The sequence below is a fragment of the Hemiscyllium ocellatum genome, chromosome 16, assembly GCF_020745735.1.
Source record: "Hemiscyllium ocellatum isolate sHemOce1 chromosome 16, sHemOce1.pat.X.cur, whole genome shotgun sequence".
Lineage (NCBI taxonomy): Eukaryota > Metazoa > Chordata > Chondrichthyes > Orectolobiformes > Hemiscylliidae > Hemiscyllium > Hemiscyllium ocellatum.
The window spans coordinates 18,007,070-18,029,232 of NC_083416.1; the positions used below are offsets into that span (position 1 = coordinate 18,007,070).

Below are 22,163 nucleotides of genomic sequence, written 5' to 3' on the forward strand. Positions count from 1 at the left end.
CCTGGCCAATTCACCTGACCTGCACATCTTTGGACTGTGGGAGGAAACCGGAGCACACCCACACAGACACGGGGAGAACGTGCAAACTCCACACAGTCAGTCACCTGAGTCAGGAATTGAACCCAGGTCTCCGGCGCTGTGAGGCAGCAGTGCTAACCACTGTGCCACCGTGCCGTCCACAATGTTGCCAGGGTTGGAGGATTTGAGCTATCGGGAGAGGCTGTACAGGGTGGGGCTGTTTTCCCTGGAGCGTTGGAGGCTGAGGGGTGACCTTATAGAGGTTTACAAAATTATGAGGGGCTTGGATAGGGTAAATAGGCAAAGTCTTTTCCCTGGGGTATAAGTTTAGGGTGAGAGGGGAAAGATATAAAAGAGACCTACGGGGCAACTTTTTCACACAGAGGGTTTTTTTTAAGAATAGATTACTTACAGTGTGGAAACAGGCCCTTCGGCCCAACAAGTCCACACTGACCCACCGAAGCGCAACCCACCCATACCCCTACCCCTAACCTAACACTACGTGAAATTTAGCATAGCCAATTCACCTAACCCGCACATCTTTGGACTGTGGGAGGAAACCGGAGCACCCAGAGGAAACCCACGCAGACACAGGGAGAACGTGCAAACTCCACACAGTCAGTCGCCTGAGTCAGGAATTGAACCCGGGTCTCAGGTGCTGTGAGACAGCAGTGCTAACCACTGTGCCACCGTGCCGCCCACGTATGTTACATGTTACATGTTACATGTTACATGTATGGAATGAGCTGCTAGAGGAAGTGGTGGAGGCTGGTACATTTAAGAGGCTTTTGGATTGGTATATGAATAGGAAGGGTTTGGAGGGATATTGGCCGGGTGCTGGCAGGTGGGACTAGATTGAGTTGGGATATCTGGTCAGCATGGACGGATTGGACTGAAGGGTCTGTTTCCATGCTGTACATCTCTATGACTCAATGACTGCATATGAAGCAAAAATCTATGAAATGTTGATTCATACATTTGGAATTGGCTCCATGTTGTGTTTCAACTTGGGTAAATGTCAATTCCAGAAATTGCCATCCTTGGAATTGCATTTTCTGGCCAGCGTGAACTTCCAAAGACTATTTTGACATGAGTGAATCTTTAGTTTTGGATGATAAGATTAACTCATTGTTAACATCCAAGTGATGGGAACATTGGAATGTTGAGTGCAGAAAGGATAGAAAAGGTAAATTTAACAAAGGATATTGGCTTTTCCTTCTTCAAGGAGGAGGAAAGATGGATGATGTAATTATGTGCAAGAGTTTATGCCTCACCCCCTTTTATGAATCCATAGATTGATACTAATTAGCCCAGTCTGCTTGACATGGAATGGATGGAGGTTTTTTTTTGAGAAATTGGAGACACTAAAGGCTCAACTTTTTTGCGGAATTTCAATATCGTAGCACAGTGATGGATGATGCATCCTTAACCCATCAAGCCATTCATCAACAACTCATTTCAGTGTTGGGGAAGTACTGTAGAAATATTACTTGTAGTGAGTGTGAGGAATCTTGAAGCTACGGAACCTGGGTACATTTTAGCCCACCATGACAAAAACTATATTAAAACTTAGATGCCCTGGTATACTAAAACAGATAAATGTAATAGTTACATGATTTTAAAGGAATTCTGGGAAATGATAAAGTGCATTTCAATGCATCAAAATGGTTAGTGAATTTGAGGGAGTAAACAGAATATTGAATTTAGATTAGATTACTTACAGTGTGGAAATAGGCCCTTCGGCCCAACAAGTCCACACCGACCCGCCAAAGCGCAACCCACCCATTCCCCTACATTTACCCCTTACCTAACACTACGGGCAATTTAGCATGACCAATTCACCTGACCCACACATCTTTGGACTGTGGGAGGAAACCGGAGCACCCGGAGGAAACCCACGCAGACACGGGGAGAACATGCAAACTCCACACAGTCAGTCACTTGAGTCGGGAATTGAACCCGGGTCTCAGGCGCTGTGAGGCAACAGTGCTAACCACTGTGCCACCGTGCCGCCCATAAAGATTTACATAGAGATATATCGAATATCTAGAATGAGTTATCAAGTAACTTTTAAAAAAAAACGTGGGTCATCTTAGGGAAAGAACAAAGTATGTTGTCCCTGAATTAAACAGAAATGTTTGACTTCTGTTTTAAAATATTATAAGATAATGTTCCATGGACTGCAAATCTCAACAGATCTCTGGAATTATATATGGTGGTAATAGCTATGTTGCAAAATTTGATGACATGAAGTAATTAAGGGTGGAGACTGGAGGCAGAAGATAAAGAAGTTAGGATAATGGTTGAAATGGCGATTGACGTTAAAATGCATTTTAATGAAAAGCAAGTTTAGATGAGAGCACCAAACTGATAGCTTTCTGTTGATGAAGTTTATCTCCTTGTCTTTCTTTTTTTAGAAAGACTGATCAGCCACTACCCAAAGCATCAGGACTATTTGTGGAGAGATAAGTAAAACCTCATAGACCATTTGATAAAATCATGTGGGAGTCAAGTATGTATGACATTGTCTTGAGGTATCAATGTAACTGTGTAAGAGTGAATGTTTTGTTAGGGGGTAACAAACATGAGATGGTATAAAAGCATACCCTGAAGATCAGGTCTCAGACATGGACACCTACTTGACAAAAGGATTTATGTGGCTTGGTGCTTTAAACAATAAGACACTGACCCAAAATCTGTAGTGAAACTGACTTTAAAACAATAAAAGTAGTATTAGTGAAAGGGATGTTAAAGAATTACAATCAAAGTAATAAGTGTCATTGTCCATTATGTCAAAATGTTACAGAAATGAAAGAATATGGACTCTGGGAGGAATAACAGTGGACTGAGTGACATGCAGATCCCCCATTATGACTAAACCAGTTGGTGAAATTGAATTGTGTCAGTATTGTTAGTATTTGGGAAAGAATACTGAGCTAAGACTCTAGTGGTGTTGGGGTCTGTGGTCAGGGAACCCCAGGAAAAATAAAAAGGGGGAAACATAAGCTGGAAGTAAAGCCTGATGAATGTTCGAGCTGTATTGTTTGTCACCATGTATATTGTAGCTTAAAGGGGGTACTCGCATTTGGAGGTAGGTATTCATAAAATCAGCAAAGGAAAACACATGTTGAAGAAGTTTCCTCAAGACAAATACAGGAGAAGGGAGCTGGAGAAAGTGTGAGTTCATGCACAATGCAAATTCATTGTTATTGGGTGAAGTGATCCCTGGATAGGGAACTGGAGGATAAAAACAAAACACAAATTAAGGAACCGGAGTCTGAAATATACTGAAATCTAGAGCAAATTACATTAAGTAGATTAACTGAAATAGTGTAAAATTGGCTTAAAGCTTTTTTTTCTTTCCCCTCTCTCCCTCTCGCAGGTTTGAAGAGCCCTCAGCAGGAACAGGGTCTTCGAATCCAGGATTGGAGCTGGGATAGATTAAGGTCATTAAGCGACTGCAATTAAGGATATTACTGATATTAGCATAAGCATGAAAACGCTAATCCTCTGTGGGCTCCTTTCAGTATTGGTCCCACTGGAGGCAGACAGGCATGTGGAACAACTTGCTGGTTTAATCACCGTCTTGACTGTACATCAGGGGTGAGATATATTTAAGGGTTTACCTCCCCAAAGACCACTGCAATCAGTAATTTCATGATATACCCTAATGTTTCATCATTTGTATTGATGCTGGACATTTTCATTGTAGTTTTAATCTCTTAGTGCAGGTCAAATTCTCTTAATATAGTTATTGCGCAGAAGTCACTGATTTGCATCTGTATCTGCAAATGTAACATACATTGTAAAATATCAGGTATGGATTGTATAGGATGGTTCGAAGGGCTAAACTTGTTGATATTGTTTCACAGCTACATGACCTTGAATTGTCCTGTGAACATTCCTGCATGTGCCAAAGATGGCTTGTTTTCTGTTTTCTGTTTTTGTTTTTCTGTACTGGTTGTTTGTTACACTGTATAACTTACTAAGTCATTGGACTTCACCTCAGACTGGGATCGTGAATAGTGCCAGCAACAAGCTAAGCATCCAGACCAGATCAAGGGGTCCCTGGTGAGCAGACAGGCGTGAGACATACTGATTTTTGTCCTTTCCTTTTCATTCACATAATAAATAGTCCCTTTTTTTTGTCTTTTGTTATTACTCAATAAATGTTTATATTTAAACAAATTGCTGTAGTCGAACCTTCTCATAACTACATTTAAGTACATTTTAACATGAACCCTGCATTTATTCCTGTAACATCTGGTCAACATGGACACCTACATCAGACTCCTGCTCATCGATTACAGCTCTGAATTCAACACCATTATCCTCTCCAGGCTGTTCTCAAAACTCCGTGACATTGGTCTTGGCTTCACCTTTCATCCTCAGCATCCTGACCCACAGATCACAATCTGTACATCTTCCAAGATAACAGTCAACACCGGAGCCATCCCAAGGATGTGCTTTCAGCTCCCTACTGTATGCCCTGTACACCCACGACTGTATAGCCAAATTCTGAACAAATTCCATCTACAAGTTTGTTGACAATACCACTCAAACAATGATGAGTCAGAAAACACAAAGAAGGCTTGGTGATGTGGTGCAATGAGAACAACTTCTCACTCAACACCAAGAAAACTAAAGAACTGGTCATTAACTTCAGAAAGCAAGGAGAGAAACATGCCCCCAGCTACATCAACGGAGTGGGAGTGGAGTGGGTGGAGAGGGTCAAGTTCCTCAGAGTGAAGATAACCGACAAACTGTCCTGGATTCCCGCGTAAGTGCAACAGTCAAGAAGACACAACAATGCCTCTTCTTTCTCATGTGGCTCAGGAAATCTTGCATGTCCACAAGTTCCCTCATCAACATCTATGGATGCATCACTGAAAGCATACAGTCCAGGTGCATATTGGTCTGGTATGGGAACTGCTCTGCCCACAAGTATAAGAAACTTCAGGAGGTGAGGTGCAGAATTCCTTCAGAATTTATGAGAGTGACAGAAAAAATGATTTAGAGTTATCTCATAATTATCAGCCATTGTTGCAAACCTTGGGTCCTCAACATGTAGAACATAGAACATAGAACATAGTACAATACAGCACAGAACAGGCCCTTCGGCCCACGATGTTGTGCCAAACATCTATCCTAGATTAAGCACCCATCCATGCACCTATCCAATTGCCGCTTAAAGATCGCCAATGATTCTGACTCTACCACTCCCACGGGCAGCGCATTCCATGCCCCCACCACTCTCTGGGTAAAGAACCCACCTCTGACATCTCCCCTATACCTTCCACCCTTCACCTTAAATTTATATCCCCTTGTAACACTCTGTTGTACCCGGGGAAAAAGTTTCTGACTGTCTACTCTATCTATTCCTCTGATCATCTTATAAACCTCTATCAAGTCACCCCTCATCCTTCGCCGTTCCAACGAGAAAAAGCCGAGAACTCTCAACCTATCCTCTTATGTGTTCTTATTGTGGACAGCACCGAGTTTTTAATTTCATCTCAGAGATAACCTTTTCGGTCATGATTTCACCTTCTAATGTTCATATCCATCTGTCAAGATTACTCTGCTTAACCTTTCAATTTCAGTGTTGGTTAGTGTGGATTGTTTCCCTAAATTCCAGAGCATTTCCCTGTTTACATCAGGTATTACCTCGTAAGAAATTCCCAACTTTCAGACTTAGGGTGTATAGGAAGCATAAATGTGCATTTTTGTACTGAACAAGAAAAACTGCTGACATATAATTCTACTTATTGTAGCTCTAAAGCCCTTGTAAACTCCCCTTTTTATATACACACAATTGCGCACACACACACACAAATAGACAGGGTTAAAATGATAATCAACAGAGGGGAAAGACTGGAAGATGATTAGCAACAAGTACAAGAATGTAGGAGAAATGTAGCAGGTGGGGAGTGATCTGTGGAAAGAGAAACAGAGGTAACATTTAGAGTCTAGTATGACTTTTCTGATGTTCTGTCTTTATTTCAAATTTCCAGCATCTGTAGTAATTTAATCCTTTTTAAGCCAGTTTGGTAGTCCTTGTTCCCATGTGGCTGTCATGATCTTTATAGTACTTCTGATGACCAGGACATCACTTCATTCTCTCTCTGGATGCTTCCACTAGTTGGGAGATGCAAGGTGACCAGTTAATCCAAAGAATATCTAACTTAGCAGTTAAAAGTCACAGCTTACGATGACTGTTGCAGAAAAAATAAACTATGCTTCTTCAGTTTTACAGAGAATTCTTGACTGCAGAGAACAGGGAGACTGCTCCAAAGCTGGAGATGAACTGAATACTTCTAGCTCTCTGTAACTTGCTTCCAGCTCCAGGCTGCTCAGCTAACTGACAAACAATCTCACATTTGTTGACAGGCAAAAAAGGCCAATGCCATTAATAATTGGTCACTAGTTCCATAGACAAATCAAATTCTTGCTGCCAGCAAAATCTTCATCAATACATTTCTTCCATTCCAATTCATGTGCAATTTGAACTTCAGTTCAAACAGTCACTTACATAATGCTTAGCATGGGTGTCATGCCACTAACTTTTCAAAACTGCAACCAACCTTACAAGCACAATTTTAAAAAAACAATATTTTCTTATGTAAGTGACCAGTTTACAAAAGCACAAAATAGAAAGTCACAGTCCTTGTGATGAGCTGGTTATTGCTTTACAAGTGTCACTTAACAGTAATGCGGAAGACCCCCTTGTGTTATTTTGTTGATGAGTAGACCAAGAGGATGATAGTGGGCTGGGTTGGATTTGTCTTGACTTTTGTGGACAGGATGAACCTGGGGAAATTTCCAGATTGTCGGGTAGATGTAACAGTACTGAAACAGCTTGGCTTCAAGTAAATAGTTTTGGAACATGAGTCTTCAGTACTACTGCCAGGACACTGTCAGGGCACAAGCCTTTGCAGTATCCTGTGTCTTCATATGTCTCTTGATACACGTGGACTGAACTGAATTGGCTGAATGCTCAGGATCTCAGGAAGAGGTGGAGCTTGGAGCTTCTGGCTTTAGATAGATGGGAATGCTTCAGCTTTCACTTTTGCACTCATCTGTTGGGCTCTCCCATTATTGTGATCATTAAGGGAAGGGACATCACTCAATAGAACAGCTAATGACACTGCTCGTGTATACCATTAAGACACTGGCAAAGTTTAAAAACTATGTGAGCAAGGCAAAGACTGACAGGAATAATGAACAGTTAATGCATAAGAATAGGTAAAAGTGAGGACTGCAGATGCTGGAGATTAGAATCGAGTGTGTAGTGCTGGAAAAGCACAGCAGGTCAGGCAGCATCCGAGGAGCAGGAGAATCAATGCTTTGGGCAAAAGCCCTTCATCAGGAATGCATAAGAATAGTCATGTGTATATTTTGCAACCTGGATGTCTTAAAATTTAAAGAATAATGCATGGATTTTTTCTTCTGGTTTTCTTTATATGCAAAGAGGGATGTTTTAAATACAAATCTGTACAAATGTGCCTCCAGGTATGCCATAGGCATGTGATATCTGCGATGCAACACTAACTGGGGGCTTCCACCTTGCAAACAATTTCAGTAAAGTGACAGTACAGACCAAACTGTTGCCGTCCCAGCTTGAAAATACAAACCATTTCTCTGTGTTCCTATCATTAAGCCACTGATAGTTATCCTCTTCTCTTCAGTTCCACTCAACACACATTCTTACAAACCTCAGGGTCTCAAGAGCTGAATGTGGTAAGAAATATTCACTTCTGTGGCTGCCAGTAAAGTCTGATCCCTGCCCTGAATGTGACCATAAGATCTGTTCATATACATTCACTTTGTCATCCAAATCATTGAAATATATTGTAAATAATTGTGGTCACTGATCCCTGTGACACTCCACAAGGTGTTGCTATCCTGAAAATGTCCTCTTTATCTCAAACACTGATTTTCCTTGGTTAACCAATTATTTATCCATGCTAATAAACAACTTCAAAACTTACAAACAGTACCTTGTTAAGCACCTTTTTGAAATCCAAATCTGTTATATCTACCAATTTACCTTTATCTATCCTGCTTGTTACCTCCTCAAAGAACACTAATAAATTGGTAATGCATGATTTCCCCTTCATGAATCCATGCTGACACTGGTTGCTTATATGTATTTCTTTATGTTATATGTATTTAAAAATGGTCTAATATGAACTGAGTAACCAGAACAAAATAACTCCACAGAGGCCAGTATTCCATCACCAAGTCTCCCTTTATTTAGACATGAACAGTCTGTGACTTCATTACTGCCTCATTCAGAGTCTTGTATCAAAGTGTCAGTATATCTGATGCTCACCCTTATGTCAGCCAAGGTTTGATGATTGGAGCTAGATTAACAGCCCCAATCAGGTTACTCATGCTCTTGAGGTCAAGCTGGCTGACCGCATTGCAAACATTACATCCCTCACCTAAGTTCACAGACATAGGCCAGTCCTTTATCTCGGAAAGCCACTTGGGACATTTTAGCACCCGATCAGGATTCTTTGACTCAGTGTCTGGTTGGATGGCATGTAATGAAGGGAGCCTGCCTCTTGCTAAGGAGCACCCTTGATAGAATTTCACTCTTTTCTTCCAGCAGAAAAGACATCAAGGTAGCTACTTAGAATCATAGAGTCCTACAGCACAGAGACAGGCCTTTGACCCAAACTGGTCCATAAACTCCTTCATGTCTATCACAAATTCAGAAGACTAAACAATACTTAATGGAGAACGTGAATCCATGGGTTCTGGTTGCATTTCTGGCTGTTCTGAGGAGCAGGATATGTTTTGCACTAAAACCTGCAGCTTTTATATGGTCCACATACTTGCTCAGGACTGTTGCACCTACCCAACTTTATGCATCACCGGTCCTGACCTGACCACCCATCAACCACGCTTCTTATCATCACCGTGATTCCCACTTGGTACAGTCTTGTGTCTGGCATTGGAGATCCTGATGCCAATACCTTAGAGCACAATTGCTGTTTCTTTACTTCATGGAAAACTAAGGCCTGTCTATGTGACCATTCCCAAGACTGACACTTCTTTAGGAGTTGATGCAAAGGTGCCAGAATGGACGTTAGGTTATGTACGCATTTTCCATAATAATTTCCCAGCACAAGACATGATGTGGGAGCTGAGGACCTTTGAATGCCTTAACTTTATCTTCCAATGCAAACTAGTCTTGTCGACTATGTAGCCTAAGCAGGTCCCTTGGGTTGGGGGGGGCAAGATACACATTTTTCCCTTGTAAGCATATACGTGCCTTGAAAAACTCACCTGAGGCCTATATCCAACTTCTCGAAGTGTTCCTTATTATTCGACCCTGATATGGAGATGCCATCTGGGTAAGTGGCAACCTGAGGTAGACCTTGCAAAATGTTTTCTGCATCCTCCAAAAACTTGATCAGGCTGACGATGCCCCAAATGGTAGTGTCATATATTGGTACAAGCCTTTATGGCTATTAATTGTAGCATACTTTTGGGAATCCTCGTCTAAGCACAATTGCAAGTAGGTGCAGCTCATGTCCAGTTTTGTGAAGGATAGCCTCCCTGATAGTTAAATGGTGTATCAATCCTCTATCCAAGGGTTTGGGCATTTATCCAGCTAAGAAAGGTGGTTTACCATTTGTTTACAATCTGCACAAAGGTGAACTAACCCATCAAGGCTCACAATCGGTATCATCAGTGTAGCCAGTTTCCACGATTTGGAATGATTTGTTGATTCCTTCACTTTTCAGCTTTCCACTGGTTCCTCTACTTTTGCTCAAAAGACAAATGACATGGGCAGGCCTTGCAGAATCGTGGAATTGCTTCCTGGTCATCATGCCAGGTGGCCTCGGCTCCTCTGCCACAATTTCATTTGACCAGAAAAAAAAACATATTTTTCCGGGTATTGTGCCGTGTCCTCGACGGTAGGGTCAAACAAGTCAAATTTCTCAAACAAATGCTTACACCAACTCAAAGATGACTACTGCAAACAAATTTATTCAGGATTATGCTTTACTCCCATCACCACGAAAAGGACTGGACACAGGCCGTTATCTCATCACCAAGTCTCTCTTTATTTACTGGTGAACAGTCTGTGACTTTGAATTGCCTCATTCAGAATTAGGTATCAGAGCGGCAGTATCTCTGAAACTCCCCCTTTTTATCTATCAGCTCTCTGACTGGGGCTGTTAATCTGGTCCAATCAAGAAACTCATATCCTGTGAGGTCCACCTGGCTGACCTCGCTACAATCACTGCACAGATATACAGAGGAACCTCAATTATCCAAAGGACACAGGCGGGCAGCATTTCATTCGGTTAATTGAATTCTGGATAATCGAATGCCAGATAACATAGTTTAGCTGAGCAATGGGATCTTGTGATGCTGCCGGAAATCCGATATTTGGATAATCGAACGCTGGTTAATCAAGGTTCCTCTGTACAAGCATTTTTCTCAGTCACACACTGTACTTTCACATGGATCCAGCTCCCCAATTTCCAGGAATCAGCTAAGAGAGGAAAATGAGACACACACTCCGACACACCAGCATTTCTCAAACAACAATTTCCTCTTTTTGTGAGGTGGAAATTTGCCATTCAGTCCCTTACCCTCTCCCCACTAATGGTCCTCTCCATGCCGCTGAGAGTAGAAGCCCCTGGACTTACACTGTATACAACATGCACTGCTCTACAGCCCTGAGCTATGAGGTGCCAATTCCCACAGATGCCCATACAGTGAGGTCTACAAAACCCACCCGAAAGGAGCCAAGTGTTGCTGAGGAGCAATCACCCTTTGTTACTCTCACACCTTTCCCAGAACCTACCTTATTCCCTGAGAAAAAGGGGAGAGGGCAAATTCAATTGACAAATAAAAAATCAGCCAATAACCAAGAGTCAGGATAGTTAAGAAAACACTGGAGTAAGTCAGTATCATCTGCAATCAGGTCCCATTAACATTGGTCATTAATAAGAAAACCCTCACTCAATATATTTAATATCAGCAAAAGTGTCACTCACCTTAATCACAGACTGTGCCTGATCCAGGCTCAGTAATGTGTGGGATTTATGTTTCCCCGTTACAATACAGGAACCACACACACACTCCGCATCATCATTACAGTAAAACTCCAGAGCCTTTTTATGATCGAAACACTGTCTTTCTTTAAAATTTCTCACAGGCTCAATGAGTGTGTGATCTCTGTAGTACTCTTTCAGTAAATGTGGTTTTACATGCTGGGAGCAAAAAGATGTTTCGCATTTCAGACACGTCTTCACAGCTGGTGTTGGATTCTCAATGCAGTATTCACACACAAGATGAGGTGAATCAGTAGGAGACTCTGAACGGTTGTAGCCTACCTCTGTGGCTTTTCTCTCCAAATTGGGCTTGCGGTTGAATATTTGCCGACACTGAGGACACACAAACTTTCCTGAACCTGGTGTCTGGGCCCAAGCTCCCTCAATACATTTCAAACAGAAACTGTGTAGACAAGGCAATCTCACAGGATCCTGGTACACCTGGAGACAGAGAGCACAGGTTAACTCATCTTTTAAATCCTCAGTCTGCATCTTCCTAAATCATGAAATAGTGTCCATACAGCACTGGAGGGGCTGAGAAACCCAGTGCAGGAAGTGAAATTCTTGCAAAGTGCAGAGACTGATAAAGTTAGTTTCACTGTCATGATTCACTCTGGTTCAAGATTAACTCTTTCAGGCCCCAGTAACCTTTCAGAACCAAAGTCAGAAGGATGAGATTGCAATTTCAGTGAAAAGTGCATGGGAAAATGAGGTGGTGTCCTGGAGAAGCAACAGCAGAGGACTGCAGGGTGATGATTTATGAACGTTGAACTTACAAACACAATCTTGTGCAGAGTGTAATTTTAAAATCTGACACACACAGATTCCCTGTACACACAAAGAGCTTCTTTATGTTTCATTGCATTCTGCCTTGAGTGGTAGAAGTCAACTTGTGACTAGACTCAAGGATAGAAACTGTTCACAACTGAGGGATTGCCTGCACTTACAAACCAAACAGTGGAAACACCAGGCTAACGCATCCAACAACTCATAACCATAAGACCATAAGACATAGGAGTGGAAGTAAGGCCATTCGGCCCATAGAGAACAATTAAGTTCTGCAGTCCTGTCGCAGGACTGACATGGTAGTAGAAAATCAAACCGCAAAGTTCCATTTTCATTTCATTGGTGGTTCCTCACAGAAGAGAATGACTGTCTTCCACTCTCAGGGTGAGTCTGCATAGCCTGATACACTATCGCAGGCTCTGTTACATTTGGGGCAGGTGTTGGTCACTGAAAGAGTGTTGTTGTGGTGTTGGTTTAGCAGCATGCTTCACTCGCTCCTCTCACCCGGCTTCCACTTTCTCCCGACAGCAAGTCTTCAGGTGTTCATACCTTCCCAGATGCTCCTTCCTCCACTTTGGATGGTCTTGGGCCACTGATTCTCCAGTGTCAGTGGGAATGCGCTCTTCACCAGGGAGGCCTGGAGGATACCCCTCTGTCCAGCTGACGCTCGACTGCTGTTTCGGAGCTGGGGATAGAGCGCCTGCTCGAGGAGTCTTGGGTCAATCACACAGACAAAGTGCCCAGTCCCTCGCAGCCAATAGAGGGGGTCAGTGCCTCGATGCTGGTGATGTCGGCCTGGTCGAGAACACTGGTGTTGGTGCATATTTCTTCCCAGCAGATTCACAGGATTTTGTGCTGGGCAGCAATGGTGGCACTACTCCACGGCCTTGAGGTTTCTGTTGTAGACAGTCCATGTCTCAGAGCCATATAGGAAGGTGGGAACCACCACAGCTCCTTATAGCATGAGCCTTGGTGTTGGATCTGAAGTTGTTCTTGAATACCCTTTTTCCTCAGGTGTCTGAAGGCTGCGCTAGCATGCTGGAAGCAGTGCTGGATCTCTTCATCAATATCTGCTTTGGCCCACAGGACACTTCCATAGCATTGGAAGTGTTCAACGTTCTCTGAGGCCTACCAATGGACCTTGACGATCAAAGGTTTGGTCCACAATGCCAGGCGGTCTTGCCACGCTCTCATACACCTCCGCAAAGGTGCTGACAATGGTCTGGAATGCATCCTCGGAAAACGTACATGCACAAGCAGCACCTGCATACCACAGCTCGATGACACTGGTCGGGGTGACTTTGGTTTTGGCTTGAAGGCTGTGGAGGTTGAATATTTTCCCACAGTTTCTGTAATTTAGCCCCACTCTAGTGGGGAGATTGTTGGTGGTGAGGTGAAGCATTGCTACAGGGTAAATCAGGAACAGTGTTGGGGGTGATGACACAGCCCTGCTTGACACTGTTCCGAATGGGGAATGGGTCAGAGATGGACTCCAATGTCACGATGGAGCAGGTGAAGGATGGTGACAAATTTCATGGTGCAATCAAAACAGAGAAGCATGCTCCATAATGCTTCCTGACTGATGGTGTCAAAGGTCTTTGTAAGATTGAAGAAGGCCATGTACTGGGAGAGGTTCGTGTCTCTGCATTTCTCCTGCAGTTGTTGGACAGTGAAAATCATATCTATTGTGCCTCTCTGTAGCTGAAAACCATGCTGTGACTCCAAGAGGAGTTTCTCAGCCACAGTTTCTCTGCCTTCCACTGCAGGCAATCTAAAGTCAAACAGCAGTACCCGGCCTCCGGTTGCCTTGGAACCACCGCTCCTCCCCTCCCCCCACCCCACCCCGCATAACCCCCTCACCAAACAACAAACATGAGGAGGAGGCTGCTTAAACATTTCCATTCTCAATAATGGGGAGCCCAGCACATAAATGCAATCAAAAAGACTGAAACATTTGTATTCACCTTGGTCACCTCTGAAGGAAACCAAGCATCACAGACACCAATCTTCAGCCAATTCGATTCACTCCATGTGACAATAGGAAATAACTGAACTATGGGCCCTGACAATACTTCAGCAACAGAACTGAAGACTTTTCTTCTTAGGCATTCCAAGGTTCAAGAATGACTTTCTACCATTCCTGTTTTGTGGGTTCAGAGGTCATTAAATATTCCAAAGTCAGATCTGCAAATCATGCTCGATTGGAGTAGGTGGTGTGTTAAGAGGGTGCTTGGGACATTTTGATTTTTGCACCTTCCACTGCTCCCACTTGGCCTCCACCTATGCCACTGGGACCCACTTGAAATGGTTACTACTTTTGTGGATTCTTCTCCTGGGCTAAAGGTTCTCATGGATCAGTGGGAATATTACACTTCTTCAAGGAAGCTTTAATGACATCATTGAAGCATTTCCTCTGTCCTCCTATTAATCAAGTAAGGTAGACTAAACTAGACTTGTTTTGTGATTCTTGTGTCAGAATCAGAAATGATGTGCTCCTCCAGTGCAGCTGATGAACAGTAACCAAACCTCGATGCTGCACATGTTGTCCCAAGGAGGCACTGATATTGGAATGTCTATCCACCAGTGGATTGTGGAACCTTGCAGAGGTATTACTTGTGATATTTCCCAAGGACACTAAGGTGCTGGTTTTACACTGTCTATGCCTCCGATATGTACCGGACAACTAGTAACACTACTGCATGATAGACCATGAGCTTGGTGGCAGGTTTGTGGTCTTTGTCACGTAGCAAGCTGTTACTCAGAGGGCCGAGGTTTATGCTGGCGTACTGGAAGTCATGTACATTTCATTATGGGCGGCACGGTGGCACAGTGGTTAGCACTGCTGCCTCACAGCGCCTGAGAACCGGGTTCAATTCCCGACTCAGGCGACTGACTGTGTGGAGTTTGCACGTTCTCCCCGTGTCTGCGTGGGTTTCCTCCGGGTGCTCCGGTTTCCTCCCACAGTCCAAAGGTGTGCGGGTCAGGTGAATTGGCCATGCTAAATTGCCCATAGTGTTAGGTAAGGGGTAAATGTAAGGTGGTTTGCGCTTCGGCGGGTCGGTGTGGACTTGTTGGGCTGAAGGGCCTGTTTCCACACTGTAAGTAATCTAATCTAATCTAATCATTGTCTGTAAAGCCCTTACTGTAAGAAGACTCCCAAAGCCTAGTGATTTATCCACATTGTCCAGTGGCTCACCATGATTCTTGCAGTTCAGTTTGTGTGATGGTGTCCCTGGTAGTGATACTATGGGTCTGAGTGGGATGTCTGGTTTGTGCACTTTAGGTAGTCCATAGAATCTGGGGGTATTGTTGCTTTCAGGTTTCATTCTTTGTAGGTCAAACTGGTTATCTGCCTGTGTTTTTGTAGATTCCTCAGTGTGTTGTTTATCCTATTGGTGTACAGTGGGGTGGGGTCAAACTCCCTCTTTTGGTAGGTGTTGGTATCTGCAAGTAGTTGTTGTGCTTTTTGGATGTAGTCTGCTTTGTCCAGGATGACCGTCATTCTGTCAGACCCAAAGGACTAGCCACACTACCATACATCAAGAGCATTTCTGAACTGACAGCCAGACTACTGCGTCCACTAGGACTCATAACAGCACACAAACCAACAGCCACTCTCAGACAACAACTCACCAGGACGAAGGACCCGATACCCAGCATGAGCAAAACCAATGTAGTGTACAAAATCCCATGCAAGGACTGCACAAATCACTACATACAACAAACAGGAAGACAGCTAACGATCCACATCCATGAACACCAGCTAGCCACGAAACAACATGACCAGCTATCTTTAGTAGCCACACACGCAGATGACAAGCAACATGAATTTGACTGGGACAACACTACTATTATAGGACAAGCCAAACAGAGAACAGCCAGGGAATTCCTAGAGGCATGGCACTCATTCACAGATTCAATCAATAAGCACATCGATCTGGACCCAATATACCGACCACTGCAACGGACAGCTGGAACTGACAACCGGAAGCGGCAGATTCAAACCACTAAAAATGCTGGGGGAAAGATCACAGAAGTGCTTCACAGGAGGCTCCCAAGCACTGAGGATGTCACCCAGACAGGGAATGAAACGTCTGCAACACAAATTCCCAGCTCGGCGAACAGAACCACAACAGACATACAATGCAGCTGTTGGTGAGGACATGGCATTCACATCACTATGCAGCAGGTGGAAGGTGATACATTTCTATAGGTGACCTAATTTGAGAAGGACACTTCAAAGTCACCCATCCCTTAATTGACAGAGTTGAAGGAGGCCATGTATAAGAGTTTGCTGCTGCTCTCAGTGCTGTTCTTGAATTTGTCCTGCTGTGAAGGTCATTTTCACTGTGCCTCTTGATGTCCCACTGTGCCACATTGTGACTCCAGGAGGGACTCTTCATTCACAGGGAAAAAGATATTGAGCAAGATTAAGGTCTTCTCCATGGTGTGGGGGGGTCCAGAACGAGAGGGCTTAGGTTTAGGGAGAAAAATTTAAAAGGGACTTAAGGAGCAATCTTTTCACACAGAGGGTGGTGCATATATATGGAATGAGCTGCCAGAGGAAGTGGTGGAGACTAGTACAATTGCAGCATTTAAAAGACATCTGGATGGGTATATGAATAGGAAGGGTTTAGAGGGATATGGGCCAAATGCTGACAAATGGGACTAGATTAGGTTAGGATGTCTGGTTGGCATGAATGAGTTAGACCAAAGGGTCTATTTCTGTGCTGTACATCACTATGACTCTGTGATCTTCACTCTGGCAGACAGCAGGAACACCAGTGTTCCTTTCTGAGAACATTTTTATTTCCCGGCATATTGTTGTTCTTCCAGAAGAAATGAGATTGTGGGGTAATGTTGCTTTGACAAGCCGAGAGTGTTTCTGCACTGTGTTTTAACATTGATAGGCTGGGATGCTGCTGAGATGATGATGAATAGAAGATAGTGTGTGCTATTGAGGGCACCCATACCACAGTTTAAGATTCCTTACAGAAAACCCTCAAAGCACTTTTTGCCCTTGATAAGCACCACTCTGTTCAGATCACAGTGGGGTAGGTCACTAAACCGTAGAGTTTAATTACATGGGATGAGGCCCTTAACTACATTGTGACCCTCCTGGTTATCAAGCATCTTTCCATTCTAATCTCATTTTCCAGTACTTGGCTTGTAGCCTTGTATGCTAAGGCATTTTAAATGTTCATCTAAATGTTACGAGGACTCCTGCCTCTCCTGCTCTTGCAGATGGGGAGTTCCAGTTATTTACAACCATTTTTTTTCAAATCACCTCTGACCTTCCAACCCCCTTACCTTATATGTATGCCCCCTTACTACTGACTCCTCCACTAAGTGTAAACACTTCTTCCTTAGACCCATAAGAAATAGGAACAGGCCATTCAGTCTTTTGAGCTGGCTTCGCCTTTCAACAGGATCATAACTGATCCAACTTTCACACATCCATTTTCCTGCCTTTCCCTCATTATTATTTACCTTTAATAATGGGGTGGCATGTTGGCTCAGTCGTCAGCACTGCTGCTTCACAGTGTCAGGGACCCAGGTTTGATTCCTGCCTCGGACAACTGTCTGTGTGGAGTTTGCACATTCTCCCTGTGTCTGCGTGGGTTTCCTCCGGGAGCTCTAGCTTCCTCCCACAATCCAACGATGGGCAGGTTGGGTGGATTGGCCAAGCTAAATTACCCATACTGTTCAGGGATGTATAGGTTAAATCAGGGATGTATAGGTTGGGTGGATTGGCCATGCTAAATTACCCATACTCTTCAGGGATGTATCGGTTAAAATTAAATCAATTGCATTACTTCAGGTACTATAGCAACCCATGTCCAAGTGCGGCAAATCATGGGCAGCATCCTGACTGGGATGAAAAGTGGCAGCTAACATTTACATCAGACAAATACCAGACAATGTCCATCTCCAAGCAGCAAGAATCTGACCACTGAACCTTGCCATTCAGTGATCCATCATTGACGGTGACCATAGATTAAAAAATTAACTGGACTAGCCATATAAATACAGCTCGTACATGAGCAGGTCAGAGGCTAGGAATCCTGCAGTGGGTAAATTGTCTCGTGCATCTCCAAAGCCTGTCCAGTATCTGTATGTTACAAGAAGTAGAGTGGGACCATCAAATCATGTGAACTCAGCACTTTGAGGAATATGCAGCAGTGGATCAAGAGAAAGAGGGAGGCTTATGGCAGATCCTCTGGACTCAAAATAGCCAAAATCCTACTGGAGTATAGAATGTTCAAGAGTGTGTTTAAAAATGAATTTGAGAGAGCTTAAAGGAAACCTGAAAGATTACTAACAGATAAAATAAAGGAAATCCAAAACAGGTTTACAGATACATTAAGGGTAAAAGGATAACAAGGGAAAAATAGAGCCCGTTAAGGACCATAGGTAGAGACAAAAAAAAACTTGAAGATGCTGGAATCCAAAGTAGATGGGCAGAAGGCTGTAAGAATACAGCAAGCCAGGCAGCATCAGGAGGTGGAGAAGTCGGGTGTAACCCTCTGCGGGAGTCCTGAAGAAGGGTTACAGCCGAAATGTTAACTTCTGCACCTCCTGATGCTGCCTGACTGGCTGTGTCCTTCCAGCCTCCTGCCAGATGATGTAGTCAAACAGTGCAGTACAGCACAGGAACAGACCCTTTGACCCACCATCCCAACCATAATCCCATCTAAAGTAATCCCGTCTGCCCGCAAGTGGTCCATATTCCTCTGTTCCCTGCCTGTTTGGATCTTTGTCCAAGGGTCTTTTAAACATTGCTGTGGTATCTGCTTCTACCACCTTCCCTGGCAGCACGTTCCAGAAAAAAAGTGAGGACTGCAGATGCTAGAGATCAGAGTCGAAAAGTGTGGTGCTGGAAAAGCATAGCCGGTCAGGCAGCATCCGAGGAGCAGGAGAGTCGACGTTTTGGGCATAAGCCCTTCATCAGGAATACATCTACCATACTCTGCATAAAAATCTTACCTCCCACATCTCCTTTAAAACATTCCCTTCTCATCTTAAGCCTATGGGCCCCAGTATTTAACATTTTCATCCTGTGAAGAAGATCCTGATTATCCACCCTACCTAACCTTTTCTTATACCTAGTATTCTCCAATCCAGGCTACCACTCCTGAGAAAGATGCAAACAGGTTACAGAAAGCAAGTTTTAGGTTAGGCAAGTGTGCAAAATGCTAGCGAATGATACACAAAGAAAATTGTGAAGTTCATTTTAGAAGAGAAAATGTAAGAACAGGGTATTATTTAAATGGAAAAGAAAATTGCAGAAAGCTGCAGCACATAGGGGCTTGCAGGTATGTGTGCATGAAACACAGAAAACTAGCAGACCTCAACACGGTACACTTTAGGTTTATTTTAGAAAAGGAGAAAGAATGTCTTCAAAAAAATAAAGGTTTTGGATTGGAGTAAAACAGATTTTATTAAATTAAGGTAAGATCTGAACACAGCTACTTGAGGGTAAATGTATAGCAGAACAGGTGGGGAGTGTTTAAAAAGGTAATGGGGGAATACAGCCCAACATATTCCCTCTAGGGTGAAATGTAGGGGCAACAAGTCCAGAAAACCCTGGAATATTCAGAACTGGATAAAAATGAAAAGGGAGGGACATATAACAGGGACAAAGGGAGCAAAACAACCGAGACCCTAGATGAGCTTACGAAGTGCAGGAGGAACTGAGGACAACAACTAGTAAAACAAACAGGTGCTTGAACATACGCTGCTGGGCAAAGTTTAGGGAGAATCATCAGATTTTCTAAACATATAGGAAAGGGAAGAAGATAGCCAGGAAAAGAGTGGGGCTTATTAGAGATCCAAGGGGGCAATCTGCATGTGGAGCCAGAGGACATCTGTCTTTACTCAAGAAAAGAGAATGCAAGAACAGAATTTGAGCAGATGAACTGTGAAGTTCTTGGACAGACTGATATAAGAAGCGAGGAGGTATTGGAGTTTTTGTCGAATATAAACACGGACACGTACCCAGGTCCAGATAAGTTGTGTTGAAGATGGTTGTGGGAGACGATCAAGGAAATTACAGAATTACCCAAATCATCTCTGGCCACAGGGGAGGTAGCGGAGCACCCGAGGACAGCTAATGTGGTTTCACTTTACAAAAAAAGGATGATAGAGTTAGATGAGAGAACTGTAGACCATTTTTAAAGTTCTAAAATTTTCTTCAGTTTCTAAAGTTTCTAGGGAAACTATTGGAGAATATAGCAAAGGAGAAAATTAATCACCATTTAGAGAGACAAGTCAGGAATAGTCAGTATAGCTTTGTCAGATGGAGGTCATGCCTAACAAATCTGGTGGTATTTTTCAAGGAGTTGACCATGTGTTTCAATGAATGTTGGATATTGATGTAGTTTATGAGGATTTCAGCAAGACCTTTGGTAAGTTGTTGTTGTGCCACCATAGTCTTACCAGATCATAGGGGCTGCTCTCTCATTAGAGAGCAGCGACTGGTGGCAATTTAACCTGAGGGCCACCAGACCTTAGGCGAGGGAAGAGGTTGAGAAGGAATGCTTCTCCTGGTAACCTCAAACTGGTGATAGGAATTGAACCCATACTGCGGCATCAGACTGCTCTGTAAACCAATAATCCAGCCAACTGAGCTAAACCAATTCCCCTTTGATAAGATCCCGATGGGAAAATAATAAAGAAGTTAAAATCTCAAGGGATCCAAGCATTCTTGGCATGTTGGATCCAAAATTGTCTTAGTGACAGGAGACAGAGGTGATGGTAGGAAAATACTGTTGATGTGGCTGGAGTGTGGTGCACGGAGATACACCACAGGAATGAGTTGGGTCCCTAACAGTTTGTGATATTCATAAATGATACAGGTGAGAATGTTGGGGGAGCGATAAGTAAGTTTGCAGATGGCACAAACATTGGCCAGTAAGGAGGAAAACGTTAGATAACAGGAGGATTGGTCAGATGGAATTTAAACCGGACAAATGTGCGATGATGCAATTTGAAAACAGAACTAGACAAATGAATGGCAGCATGCTATGACGCACAGGGAAACAGACAGATTTCAGGGTACTTGTCCACAGACCCCTAAAGAAGATAAGATATGCTAATAGGGTCTTTTTGAAAGCATACAGCATGCTTGCCTTTATCAGTCACAACATGGATTACAAGAGTAGGGAGGTGATGTTGAAACTGTACAGAATTTTGGTTTGGCCCCAGCTGGAGTACTGTGTACAGTTCTGGTCACGACACTATAGGACGAATGTGATTACACTGGAGGGAATACAAAGAAGATTTACCAGGATGTTACCTAAGATGGAACATTTCAGCTGGGAAGAGAGGCTGTATAAGCTTGGATTGTTTTCTTTCGAGCAGAAAAGGGACCTGATGTAGATGTATAAGATTATTAGGGTCATAGACAGGGTGAATAGAAAGCTAGTGTTCCCTTTTGTTGAAGGTTCAATAACAAGGGCTCATAATGTCAATGTGAAAGTTTGGAGATTTAGAGGAATTTAAGGAAAAAACTGTTCAGCCCAGGGTAGTGAAGACTGTTGTCGGGGAGGGTAGTTGAGGCAGGAAACCTCAAAAAGTACTTGGATCAGTACTTGAAGGGTCATAATTTTAAAAACTATCCACCCAGTGCAGAAAGATGAGAAGAGATAGTGCAGTTTTGGCAGTGCAGACTTAATGGGCCCCCTCTGTACTATATGGTTCTACATGATAACTACACAATGAATGCAATATTCTCATACTTCAAGTTTTATCACTTGGTGATGGATTCTCTATTTTGATTGCTGGAGATATCAACAGGGTGTCCACAGCCTCTGTGGTAGAGGGCAATCCGGAAGACGTACTGTCTCTACCTCTGAGGAAGAAGGTATGGATGCCTCTGAGGACATATAGTCAAGGCTGCCTGCTATACTCCCAACAACAGTGAATTTGTAAAGGAGATAAAAGTTGGGAGTACCTGCTGGTGAGCACCTTTCTGCCACCACTCCTAGCACTAGTCCTGGAAGAAGCGCTACAGGCACTCAGAGGACTGCCCCAGCCAGGAGAGGACCCTGTGACATCAACAAACGTGGATTTCATTCACCTGGGCAGGAAGGACAAGCGAGAGCAGGAAGGTTTGTTAGAGGCACTGAACAACTGGCTCAAGGACTGCAGCACTGTAGCAAAGCATTTGTGCTATGCTGCCTCGGGCATTCAACATGTGGCTGCTTTTATGAACAGGTTGGTGGCTGCATTGGAGGGCCAGTTCCAGCACTCTCAGAGTCTGCTGGACGTGCACATAGA

General features: G+C 43.5%; 1 protein-coding gene across 1 annotated transcript in view; it reads right to left on the minus strand.

Moving 5' to 3' along the window:
- The window catches only part of LOC132823546 (E3 ubiquitin/ISG15 ligase TRIM25-like), a 72,176-nt gene extending 58,892 nt beyond the window's left edge, over positions 1-13,284 (minus strand). Inside the window, exons 1-5 of the mRNA XM_060837489.1 lie at positions 13,015-13,284; positions 11,379-11,537; positions 10,847-10,854; positions 9,313-9,444; positions 4,276-4,330 (exon numbers count right to left, since the gene is read on the minus strand). Coding sequence (XP_060693472.1) covers positions 4,276-4,330; positions 9,313-9,444; positions 10,847-10,854; positions 11,379-11,537; positions 13,015-13,284 — 624 coding nt within the window. The remainder of the gene's footprint in view (positions 1-4,275; positions 4,331-9,312; positions 9,445-10,846; positions 10,855-11,378; positions 11,538-13,014) is intronic.
- Between the last annotated feature and the right edge of the window lie 8,879 nt (positions 13,285-22,163).